The 13076-nt window shown below is 43.9% G+C and overlaps 1 protein-coding gene across 3 annotated transcripts in view; it reads left to right on the top strand.

The window, feature by feature from the left end:
* ORC5 (origin recognition complex subunit 5) overlaps positions 1–13076 on the top strand; it is a 106456-nt gene that overhangs the window by 25864 nt on the left and 67516 nt on the right. For all 3 annotated transcript variants that reach the window (XM_066633855.1, XM_066633852.1, XM_066633856.1), the window contains exons 5-6: positions 132–206; positions 6354–6465. In XM_066633855.1, coding sequence (XP_066489952.1) covers positions 132–206; positions 6354–6465 — 187 coding nt within the window. The remainder of the gene's footprint in view (positions 1–131; positions 207–6353; positions 6466–13076) is intronic.

Genomic DNA, 13076 nt, shown 5'->3' with positions numbered 1-13076 from the left:
GGTGGTAATTTGCTATCTCTTGGTGTTACTAAAACACATTTCTGACTATGAAAATAGAGAATGTTCTAAATTACTTATGAATTAATAGAATAATTTACTTTTGCGTGATACAATTCTCCCTTTTTTTAAAGGTTTTGGATAATGCTGAGCAGCTCAGGGACATGGAAGCAAACATCCTGCCAGGTTTTCTTCGACTTCAAGAACTGGTAAGCAAATGAGCCAGGGGATCTTACCTTCAACTTTTTTGTTATAGTAGCACTTATGAAACATCTGTAACATATTGGCTTAATTATCCAATTTCAGAAGCAATACATGATAAATAAAAAAAACTCAGCTATGTGTTTTCTATAAGTTGTAATTTTAGCAGACTTCAAATTGATACCACAACTTTAGTACCGGCAAGTTTAGTCTTCTGATACCCTGTGCTTTGATTTGCATTTAGTAAGTAGTGCCTTGCTCTTGGAACAAGGACCTTGAAAAAGGACTGTAGCTCAGTGGTAGAGCAAATTGCAGAAAGTCCCAAGTACAATCTTGGGAACCTTTGTATGCAGAAGGTCCCAGGTTCCATCTCTGGCATCTCTAGGTTTAGCTGGGAAGGACTATTGTCTAAAACTTTGCAGAGTTTTTGCCAGAGTAGACAATACTAAACTAGATGGGCTGACTTGGTATAAGGCAACTTCAACATTTTATTAAATTGTGTTCTGGCCCGATGTTGTGAATAAGTCTGCAAAAGTGACCAACTCCCCTTCCCACATACAGGTTGGTCCTGTTCATCCGTGGATTTGGAACCCGAGGATTTGACTAACTGCAGATTCTTACTCTGTGCTGTGGGAACGAAATGACCTCCTGGATGTGACAGGAGGTGTATGCCTGTAGTGTCTGAGAGGCTTTCTGAGATGCAGTGAGGGCGAGGGCCTGCTTGAGACCTCTAAGACACACTTCTGGTTTTTCTGAACGCTGGAACTGCATCTTGGAGGCCTCAGATAGGCCTTTGGAGACACAGGGAGGCTGCGCACAGCCTCCCGTTGTCTCAGAGCACCTTTGGACGAGACCGGAGGACACCTTTTGGTCACGTTCAGAGGTCCTCTAAGAGTCCCACCGTGGATCCTGGAATGGAACCCCCCGCAGATGCTGAGGTCACACCGTATATACAAGAGTAAGTTGTTTAAGGTCCACATATGGGTATCCCCTAGAATTGCCATCTGTGGCTGATCTGCCAAAAAGGAGCAGAACTATAGCAAAACAGTACTTCCAGGCACCAACCCAGTAATCTGTTCCAGGACACCATGGTCAATGGTGTTGAAGGCTGCTGAGAGGTCCAATAGGATCAACAGATACAATCCCCGTTTAGTCTTCAGTGCAGGTCATCAATCAAGGCAACCAAGGCTGTCTTCCCCCTGTAGCCTGGCCTGAAACAGGAAATGAAAGAGTTCAAAATAATTCGCTTCTTCCAGAATTCCCTTATTCTTCTTTTTAAAATGAAACATAGTAATTTAAAATTGTTTTCCAAAGAAGTGAAAGATCTCTTCCGAGGTCACTGCCGGAACTGATTGTTACGTTCTTCATCATTGTACAGTTCTGGAGAAGATCATGCTTCAGTTTGCATTGCAGTCTTCTAGCCAGTGTAAGGTTCACATCAAGGTTTGTTTAATGCATGTCAGTTGTGCTCTCACTTTCTTGAGATGTTTTCGTGCTCCAGGCCTGAAAAATAACCTCTGAACCTGGTCCCATTAGTTCCTTAACATGAAGGAACTTCTCTTGTGTTCTGCTGGGTCAGCTTTTTCCACAGTTTGGTTTAGCAGATAATTTTAGAGCCATTATACAAAAAGATAAAAATAATGATAATACTATCTCGGTATTTATATACTGCCTTTCTGGTCATCGCATTACTCCTCTGACTTTATTCAAGGCGGTTTACATAGGCCAGCATTTCTAAATCCCTCAAAGGGATTTTTACAATCATAGAAGTTCTCTCTTTCAAGAACCAACAACATTTCAGAATGGATCTTCCTGGTTTGGTCTCACTTCTGGCCTCCAGTTCTCCCACGCAGGCTGACAAGCAGCTCCATCTCTCACTTGGAGGGCAGCCAAGATGCTTCTTGCTCACACCAAGAGCAGGTGGAATCGCTCGGCTTGTCAGCTGCTGCAAGGGCTCGCCATTCTCAGCCATTCAGGGAGATGCTGTAATGTCTTCTGATTGAGTCTGATCTTTGGCCAGGGTGAAGTTGATACACTTAATTCAAAATGCAATTCAGAATTGGGGTCTGAGTCAAAGCATTTGTCCAGAAGAAACAGCCAAAAATATAAATTGGTGGGGCAAAGTGTGAATGTGTGAACAAGACAGTAGAGACAAGTAGGATTCCAGAAGTGTAGTAAGCTTCAGTGCCATTATTCAGCACAGAGAAAATATTTAACAGAGCAAGTGGAGTACCAGTTGAGGAAGGCATGTATTTATATGCTGCACTTTGAATCAATGAGGGAATATATTTTGCAGGCAAGAACATGACCACTCCTTTTCTGCCTTGAAACATGTTGCTTAAAGCAGCTGCTTCACATTGTTTCATTGGGTTGACCCCATTTTGTTTTGGGGGGCACGAAGATTAAGTACGTGCTTCTGGAGCATCCAAGATACTAGTTCACAACACATCAGGGTCACTGTTCCTGCTACTTTGTAGTGTACTCAGGAAGCTGACAAAGTGTGCCGGTAAATCTTTGTCAATGTATTTTCATCTTGGTAGCAAACTGGAACTGAGAATGGCGATGTCGCTTGGTTTGGCACCTACATGTGTTTTCTTTGCAATAATCTGATGAAACAGTGTAACAAATGTGAGACTTGGGCTTCAGGGAGAAATCTGGTTTGTTTTGGATTGATGATGGCTTTTGGAGCAATTGAAGTGGTTTAGAGGAGCCTATTGCATTATTCTAATACCTTGCCAACAGATAGAGCAAGGTGTGGTGAAAAATAAACCAGCTGCCCAACTTTCCTTTGAGGGAGAATGATTATAGATATCGTGCTTGCAAATCTCTGGCACTTGATGCTGCAGTAAGGGAAGATCTTTATGTAGCTATGATTTTTGATGTGATTATGAATAATTAAAAATGGGCAAAAGAGGCTAAAACATTTGACCCTGATGCAGGGAACCATGTGTGCGTGTATTGCTATGGTGGGTAGGCAGAGAAAACATAATCTGTTCCATTACCATCAGTGAGGAAAGTCCTTACTGCAGTTGCTGGATTGGGGCTACCACCTTCAAATTCTGGTAGGCAAGATAAGAATGTTTAAAAGCTTTCTTTGTTTTATTCCTTTCTTTGTTTTATCTCTGTACAGTTCCCTGAGTGTAAAGCAGTCAATTTGCATTTTGTATCATCTTTTGATGGGGGTGGATGGATGATGGATGAGGTCAGGTCAAGGCTGTAAGAAGCTGTAGTCTAATAGAGATCTGAGGGATTTGTGCTTCTTCTGGTTAGCATCCCTGATGCCAGTGGCGGGAGGCAGAAGCTGAAGCCCAAAGTGCAGCATACAAAATGTACTGATCTCTTGATTAGGTAGGGCAAAAAGGCCAGACCCTTGATATTTATACCAGGCCTGGGTAATCCAGAGTTTTAACCCACTTTGCCAGTTGTAGGGAGCCAGTGTTGGACTCCCCAATTTCCTACTGAGGTAGCTCCAAACTCTGCAGTTCTTAGCTGTCTTTAGCATTCCAGAAATCTTGATACTTTCCACTGATCTTTAACAGGAGAATCTATGTATGTTGCCTGGATTTTATCAAGACAAGGATAGGTGTTGAAAGTGAATAACCTGCATCTGTGAAAATCAATTTTTTGTGTACTCTGGTAGCTGTATACTCCCGGTACCTCAAAGCCTGATGACTGCCTGTTAGCCTTTAAAAAAGAGTAACCCTTTTGACTGAACACATTAGGACATATGGACTACTGAGAAAATGCATGCCAGTTTGAAATCTTGAGGGCCTGTTTTAAATTTTCCACGGTTGAGACCCCTGGAAGACTGGGAAAGATTTTATTGATCACTGTAGTTTGATATGTCAAAATGTTTGTAAATTTGCACTTTGTTAGTTTCTAAAGCCAAACTGCTTTGATTTTGTTATGGGAACTTGGGTTTGTGATAGCTAAAATAATCCCTGTTTTTAGTAGAGCTAGCTTTTGTGTAAATAGTTGCTTTCCCAAATGGTTCATTGGTAGAATGTATGAGTAGCCAGTTTTCAAAGACAGAAGCACGTCATGCTTTTTTTCCATAAAGCACAGAAATGTTGATTAAGGTTCAGTTTGGACATGGTTTCCAATCTTCCTCCTTCTCCGTCCCTCCTATTCTCCTTTGCAAGCAAATTTGCCTTTGCTTAACTTTATATTTGCATTGAAGCTAACAATAATTAGAGATGAGCTACATTACCTAAAACTGATTTTTCAAGCCATAGGGTGACAATCCAACTGGCGTTTCCAGTGCTGGAAACTCTTTTCACAAATGGAAGCTTTTTCCATGAACTTGCACAAGGACCCTTCCTATGAGAAGAATGTGCCTTCTACTTTTAGAAGGAGCTGCTGAGGATGGAAGCACTTTTTGGGTTGCTTCATGAATTTTCTGCTTTACTGAAGGAACACAACACATGCTTCAGCCTTTGCCACTCTGCAACTTCCAGCAATAGATATTTTAAGATCGTGGCAATTTATACTGTGACCAACCACAAGCCAGATGCAGTTTTAAATTTTGGTTCTAGCCCAGTGGTTCCCAACCTTTGGGAAACCGTGGACCACTGAGGCAAAAGTTGGAATTGTCATGAACCGCATGCAATCCCCCACCCTTGCTCACAAAAAATACATTTAAATTTGTAATGCAGGCAGCTCTCATTATCCATGGGGATTCAATTCCCAGAACCTCTGCAGATAAGGAAAACTGCAGTTTTCACTCCCTCACTGCAGTTTCACTGCAGTTTCAAAACCTGCAGTTTTCACTCCCCCCTAAACCCCACAGTTGCTGAGCTCCAGTCAATTCAGAGACTCTTCTGAAGCCCGCAGAGGCTGCAGGCAGACATGCACAGCCTCTGTGGGCTTCAGAAGAGCTTCCAGAGGCAAGAGGAGCACTGCTCCCCTCATCTCCAGAGGCTTCCGGTTGGCCCACATCAGGGACCCACAGGCAAAGAAATCCGCAGAAGCCAAACTTGCGGGTAACGCGGGCTGTCTGTAATTTGAAAATATTATTAGAGATTTATTATTTATAGGGAAGATTTGTAGTTTTCTGCTTTTGCTGCTAGCTACAGGTGGTCCGTTCTCTGCGCTCTGTGGTGGTCCATGGGGGACTGCTTGCTCAGAGAGATACTGGAAGTGATCAAAAGTGATTTTTTTCCCTGAGACCTCGCGGTCCACTTCTCAGGGTCTCGTGGACCACCTGTGGTCCCTGGACCATGGGTTGGGAACCAGTGTTTTAGCCCAGGGGTGTCCAAACTTTTTGGCAGGAGGGCCACATCATCTCTCTGACACTGTGTCAGGGGCCAAATTAATTTACATTTCAAATTTGAATAAATTTACATAAACAAATATATTAGAGATGGAACTTGTATGAATGAATGAAGGTCTTGCAATAGCTCAAGGCCTATAAATGTCCTTGCACAAAGCAAGGTTAGCCTTTCCTTCACTGCCACTGCTGCATCACAGATGTGAAACAGCAAGCAGTGGAGGGAACACTTTTCCCACTGCTCATGCAAGAGGTCAAACAGTCATCTTCACGCTGAGAGCAATTGTGTCAGGCCAGCATGGGCTCCAGCAAGTCTCCAGAGGGCCACATGCTCATTGGAGGCCGGATTGTGAGTCCCTGAGGGTCGCAAGTGGCCCCCGGGCCGGGGTTTGGGCACCCCTAGCCAGTCTAGAATGGAAAGAAGAAATGCACACCAGCAAAAGAGAGGAAGGGAAGGTGGAGCTGGAGACTGAAAACATTATATCATGAAAGTCTTGTGCCTTACTAAAAGAAGCCGTAACCTAATTGCTGTGCACTGACTCTGCTAAGGTTTCAATAATTTAAGTATCTTGCTTTTCCAGCTAAAACCAAGTTGCCCTCCCTGACAATTAAGATGTGTAATACTATGCTGCTTAAATGTAATAGTGAAGAGAAGTAGAGGTATCCTGATAATTTGTTTTTAAAACCAGCAGATGCATTAGCTGCTTGATTAGACTTCCTAGGGTATTATGATTATGTAGATAATTTGCAATAAATGCTGAATCAGGTGAATTCTCGTATTTCCGTAAAAACAATCTTAACAAGCTTTTCTGTGACTAAAAATGTAAAAATAAGGTCACCTTTCCTCCTTATTCTCCACCAACTTCTCCTCCATTTTCCCTTGCAGACTGAGAGAAATGTGACAGTGGTCCTCCTTAGTGAAATTGTATGGGAACTTCTTCGTCCAAATACAGGATGCTGTGAGCCATTGCCTTTGTATTTTCCAGACTACAGCATAGGTAACATGCAGTATATATTTCTGTTGTGATTGCGTCTCGTGATGGTTATATGATAGCTAAATAGAATTTCTGTGAGGAGTGGCTGTATAACTCTTTGAGTACCAGATGCTAGGGGCAAAATAGGGGTAGCCACAGCTTGCATTCCCTGTTTATAAGCTTCCAAAGACTCCAGTGAGCCAGTGTTGCAAACAGAATGCTGGATGAAACTTTGACTTGATTCATCAGCAGGGCACCCCTACTAACTGGCAAAGGGGTACCTTTTATAGTGATAACCTCTCATATTTAGCAGGGAGAGAGCAACTATCCCTATCCAAGCATGGTGTCTTTTCCAATATGTTTGATAACTTATAAACATACGTAAAAAAGTGTTTGCGTGTGTACACAGAAAAGACAATGGAATTTCTTGCTTGACAAACTTGGTACCTATCAAGATGCTAAGATCAAATTTTATGAGATGAGTTAATGCCCATAAAGGTCTCTAAATCCTAAAAAAAAATTATGGTTTTTTCAATTCCTTGTGAGAAAACAATTCCATTAATATATACATTTTCTTTCAAAAATCTACTCCTGCATTAGTCACAGCAGACTGTGCATTCTTATTATGATTGGATATTAATATTCCATTGTACCAACACAATAGTAATGGTGTGTGTGGGTTTTTTCTTCAAGGAAATTAGTGTGTCATAAAACCCTTAGATTTCTAAACAGTGTCAAATGCTGAGTTATACACAAAGATCAGTTTCAGACTTGAAATTGAATCAATCTTAGGCATTTGGTAGTTAACAGTTGAGGAGCACGACATCGGTGCAACTTACCCATATGTTAAGAGAGTCCTATAGGGCTTTGTAGAACTCTTAATCCTGTTCCCCATGATAAAAGTGCCCATATGTGCCCTGGAATCTCCATCTTGCCTTGCTGTAAGTTGCTTGAGCTTGTATCAAGTAGAGAAAGGGCATCTATTGATCTCTCTACATGTGTGGGTAACTTGGAGTGGATTTTGCCTTAGATAGCTACAATAAAATAGTCTACAGTCTTGACTGATGACTACTTGGGCATTTTATTGAAACAATCTGCAAACTGAACTTTTGAATCTCACTGTATTGTTTATCAGAAATTCCCAGAAACATATATACCTACGTGGTGGACTACTTTCTTTACACTAAGCAGCTATCAACGCTGCATTTCCAAACTGCTTTCTAAATTTCCTTTTGGAATGGGGCTGGGTAGACTAGTTTGTGACACGTTGCTGTGTAAACCATATCGTAATTATGTGGCTGATTTACTCCCGAGTATTTTGCTTTGTCACAATTTGTTTAAATTGAGAGAACAGTGAAGACCAGTTGAAATGGAATGAAAAAGGGTTAGTGCTATCAAGTACAGCACTCCAAAAGGATTGCAGTGTAAAGAATAAAATATAGCTGAAATTTGCATACATAATTTGCATTGCATAATAGTTAGAATGCAGTTAGCAGAGTGGCAACATACGAGGGTCCCCCAGAAAGTAATGCACCACATTTTTTTTCTTCAACAATTATTTATTGAACACAATGAAACTTACACACAAGAAAGAATGTTGTTTCTTCTACACTCCCTATTTTTCCACGTAATCTCCGTCAGGTTCTATGGCCTTCCTCCAGCGAGACACAAGGGCATGTATGCCCTGTCGGTACCACTCCTTGTTCTGGTCACGAAGCCATTTCTGCACTGTGCGAATCACCTCTTCATCATCCTCAAAATGTCTTCCGCGAATGGCATCCTTTAATGGCTCAAACAAGTAGAAGTCTGAGGGAGCTAGGTCAGGGCTGTAGGGTGGATGGGGTAACACAGTCCAATCCTGTTTAGTGATGTGTTCCGAAGTCCTCAAACTTGTGTGAGGCCGAGCATTATCATGTTGAATCAAACATTCACCTGGGTTGTTATGGCGCCAAAGTCGCTGGAAGCAATTCTTGAGTTTGGTTAATGTCTTCACATAAGCTTCAGAATTAATGGTGCTGCCTCTTGGCATCACATCAATGAGTATGACGCCCTCACAGTCCCAAAACACAGTGATCATGACCTTACCGGCGGAAGCAGTTGCTTTGAATTTTTTCTTCTGTGGAGATTGAGGATGACACCATTCCATCGACTGTCGTTTTGTTTTGGGCTCAAAATGGTGAACCCAGGTTTCATCACCTGTCACAATCCTGGACAAGAACGCTTCCCCCTCATCTTCAAAATGTTTCAGCAACTCAGAAGAAATGTTTTTTCTGAGAGATTTGTGGTTCACTATAAGACAGCGCGGAATCCATCGTGCACACACTTTTGAGTAATCAAGAGCACGGATGATTGCATCCACACTTCCTTTGCTGATTGACAGCTTCAGCGCCAACTGCCTAGTCATTATGCGTCGGTCCTCGCGAATGAGCACATCAGCAAACTTTGTCTTGTCAGGTGTGACAGCCGTGGATGGCCGCCCTGAACGCTGCAAATCTTGGAGCTCTGCCGAACCGCCTTCTAATAGCCTCACCCTCTGTTCCCAGCGACTAACCATACTTCTGTCGACTGCAGATTCTCCATAAACTGTACACAAACGTTTGTGAATGTTCCCAACAGTTTCTTTCTCCGCAGTGAGAAATTCAATGACGACACGCTGCTTGTAACATACATCACTTACAGACGCCATTTCGAAACACTGCTGCAGCTACGCTATCTGAAGAAACCAAAAATTTGTGTGCGCACTCCTGAAAATTCAAATAATGTATATCTAAAGATTCACATTTGTACCATTACTGGAGGCTGAGAAAAAAAATGTGGTGCATTACTTTCTGGGCGACCCTCGTATGATAGCAGAAATAAATGTCACAAGACAGCTGGAAGGAATAAATCTATAAATGACTATGGCTGTGGTCCAAAAATCCACTTTAGGCATGCAGTGCTAGTAACACTGTTCTTTGTATTAAGACCTAATTAGCAAATGGCTAATCACTCAGTGATGTAATTGGAAACTAAGCTTTTAAAGAGAATAGCGATTCCCCCCCCCCAAATGTCTCAAATAACATACAGGTACAAGCTATTAACAGATTTTTTATTTACGGATTTGTCTCAAAGTGAATGGGGTGGCAGAACTGAAAGTCACACACTCCTTTGCCCTGCGCTGGCCTCTGCTCAGTTTCCAGGCAACCCAAAACACTGCAAAAAGACTCCACCTCACCCAGGCAGGGAAATAGCCCTGGGACCATGGAAGAGGTTCCTCTTGCCAAGGAACAGTAACACTCTTGGAGCCCCTGAGCCAGCAAAGAGGCTGAAGAGGGGGTGGAAAACCTCTGTAGCCAGAGCATGTGCAGCAAGGTGGAGCTTGATCTCCTGCACACACGCGTGAGCTCTCTCTCTCTCTCTCTCACACACACACACACACACACACACACACACACACACACACACACACACAGGGGCAGGTGCGGTAGCAACAGAGGGGATTGCTTTGAAAAACCCAGGGAGTGTTTGCCAAATTCCCCCCCCCCCCCCAATGGTGCAAGCTCTCCAGCCTACAGAAACAAAACAGCCCAGCAAGGCTACAATCCTCTCCACACTTTCCTGGGAGGAAGTGTAAGTAAGTTTCTACTTCTGAGTAGAAATGCAAAAGACTGGACTATTAAAAGCTCAGCATCCCAACTGTGAAAGAAGCGGGAGGGCTGGCAGCGGGAAGGCTGAGTATGGAGCAGGGGAGGCGGAGGGGAGGGGATTGATAACAGCTGCCTTAGTTTCCATCTGGAAGTGTCAGGCTGCAGCATATTTTTGTAACTCTATGGAATTTAGCACAACGCGTTTTTGTTAATTGCGCCTAGTCATAGAACAGAACAAATGCAGATAAATAGGCTCCACTTGTATTTGTAAGAACAATAGGGTGTTATGAATTAAGGCAACTTTGCAAAACACTTTTGCAAAGGAAAAATGTAAGGTGAGCTACAATAAGTAATACCTTCATTCAGTAAGTGTAAAGTGTAAGTGTAAAGTCATGCACATTGGGACAAAAAATCAAAACCACATATAGGCTAATGGGTTCTGAGCTGTCTGTGACAGATCAGGAGAGAGATCTTGGGGTGGTGGTGGACAGGTCGATGAAAGTGTCGACCCAATGTGCGGTGGCAGTGAAGAAGGCCAATTCTATGCTTGGGATCATTAGAAAAGGTATTGAGAACAAAACAGCTATATTATAATGCCATTGTACAAATCAATGGTAAGGCCACACCTGGAGTATTGCATCCAGTTCTGGTCGCCACATCTCAAAAAGGACATAGTGGAAATGGAAAAGATGCAAAAGAGAGTCACTAAGATGATTACTGGGCTGGGGCACCTTCCTTAATAATAATAATAATAATAACTATTTATACCCCGCCCTTCTCCCCAAAGGGACCCAGGGCAGCTTACAACAGTTAAAAACAGATTAAAACATAATTTAGCATACAAGTAAAAACATAATAACACATTGATAGATATGATAAAAACAGTAGTCAGATAAGAAGTCAGGTAAAAAAGAGCATATAGCAGCAGATCATAAGGAATCATGCCAGTAAAAAATACGAAAAGATGTAAAAAGATGTTAAAAAGGCCATGAACTCAGAAGGCTTGTTTAAACAGAAGAGTGTTCAGGCCTCGCCAAAAAGTCTCAAGAGAGGGAGCCATTCTCAAGTCAAGGGGAAGGGAGTTCCATAACATTGGTGCCACTACTGAGAAGGCTGTTTCTTGCCGCCACCCCACATACCTCCTTAGGCGGCGGCACTTGTAAAAAGACCTTCTCTGATTATCTAAGAGGACGAGCCGGATTGTACGGAAGTAGGCGATCTCTAAGATACCCTGGCCCAGAGCAGTATAGGGCTTTAAAGGTCAAAACCAGCACCTTGAATTGGGCCCAGAAACGAATGGGCAGCCAATGTAGCCCCTGGAGAAGTGGGCTGACAGTCAAACTGCCTACCTCCAGTAACCACATGGGCCACTGCATTCTGCACTAATTGCAGTTTCCAAACCGTCTTCAGGGGCAGCCCCACATAAAGCACGTTACAATAATCTAACCTCGATGTCACCATGGCATGGATCACCGTGGCCAGGTCTGCAAGATCCAAGTATGGCTGCAGCTGGCGCACCAGCTGAAGCTGAGCGAAGGCCCCCCTAGCCACAACCGCCACCTGGGAATCCAGGAGCAGCTGCAAGTCCAGGTGGACCCCCAAGCTGCGGACCTGCTCCTTCAGAGGGAGTGCAACCCCATTCAGCGCAAGCCGATAGTCCAGCACCTGCATCAAGGGTTTCCGAACCAGGAGAGCCTCTGTCTTATCCGGATTTAATTTCAGCTTGTTAGCCCCCATCCAGATCCTCATTGCTTCCAGACAGCTCTCCAGGCCCTCAACTGCCACCCTGGAGTCTGGAGGAAAGGAGAGCTAGAGCTGGATGTCAGCATATTGATGACACCCCGCTCCAAACCCCCGGATGACCTCTCCCAGCGGTTTCATGTAGATATTAAATAGCGTGGGGGACAGTATTGAGCCCTGCGGCACCCCACATCTCAAAGGCCAGGGTGTTGAACAGGCATCCCCCAGCACCACCATCTGGAACCAACCCTCCAAGTAGGAGCGGAACCACTGCAAAACAGCCTCCAACTCCCAACTCGGCCAGTCGGCCCAGAAGGATACCATGGTCGATGGTATCGAAAGCTGCTGAGAGGTCCAGCAGGACCAATAGGGACGCACTCCCCCTGTCCAGTCCCCGGCGTAGGTCATTCACCAAGGTGACCAATGCAGTTTCTGTCCCAAAGCCCGTCCTGAAACCAGATTGAAAAGGATCCAGATAATCCAGTTCATCCAAGACCCTCTGGAGTTGGGCCGCCACCACCCGTTCAATTACCTTGCCCAGAAACGGGATGTTAGAGACTGGCTGGTAGTTATCTAACACAGTGGGATCCAGGGAGGGCTTCTTCAGGAGGGGGCGAACCACATGGCAATGTCCTCTCCATCAAGGAAGAGTTTACCACCCTCCCTGTCCACTCAGCCAGTCCACCCCGGGCAGCTCTTATCAGCCAAGCTGGGCAAGGGTCAAACAGGCAGGCAGATGGCCTCACACTCCAAAGGTGTCTGTCCACATCCTCAGGCTGCACAAGCTGAAAAGAATCCCACAACACTGGACAAGCAGTTGCCAAGGGGACATCGTTAGACATTGTCAATGTGGCATCTAAGTCGCGACGAATACGATCGATTTTTTTCCTGCAAAATATTGCGCAAATATTGCGCCTTATGAGGAAAGGCTACGGCGTTTGGGCCTCTTCAGCCTAGAAAAGAGGCACCTCAGGGGACATGATTGAGACATACAAAATTATGCACAGGAAGGATAAAGTGGATAGAGAAATGCTCTTTACACTCTCACATAACACCAAAACCAGGGGACATCCACTAAAATTGAGTGTTGGGAGAGTTCGGACAGACAAAAGAAAATATTTCTTTACTCAGCGTGTGGTTGGTCTGTGGAACTCTTCGCTACAGGATGTGGTGATGGCACCTGGCCTGGATGCCTTTAAAAGGGGATTGGACAAGTTTCTGGAAGAAAAATCCATTTTTCTGGAAGAAAAATCCATTACGGGTTACAAG

The sequence above is a fragment of the Tiliqua scincoides genome, chromosome 7, assembly GCF_035046505.1.
Source record: "Tiliqua scincoides isolate rTilSci1 chromosome 7, rTilSci1.hap2, whole genome shotgun sequence".
NCBI classification, from domain to species: domain Eukaryota; kingdom Metazoa; phylum Chordata; class Lepidosauria; order Squamata; family Scincidae; genus Tiliqua; species Tiliqua scincoides.
This window is presented reverse-complemented; position numbering and strand designations above follow the sequence as displayed.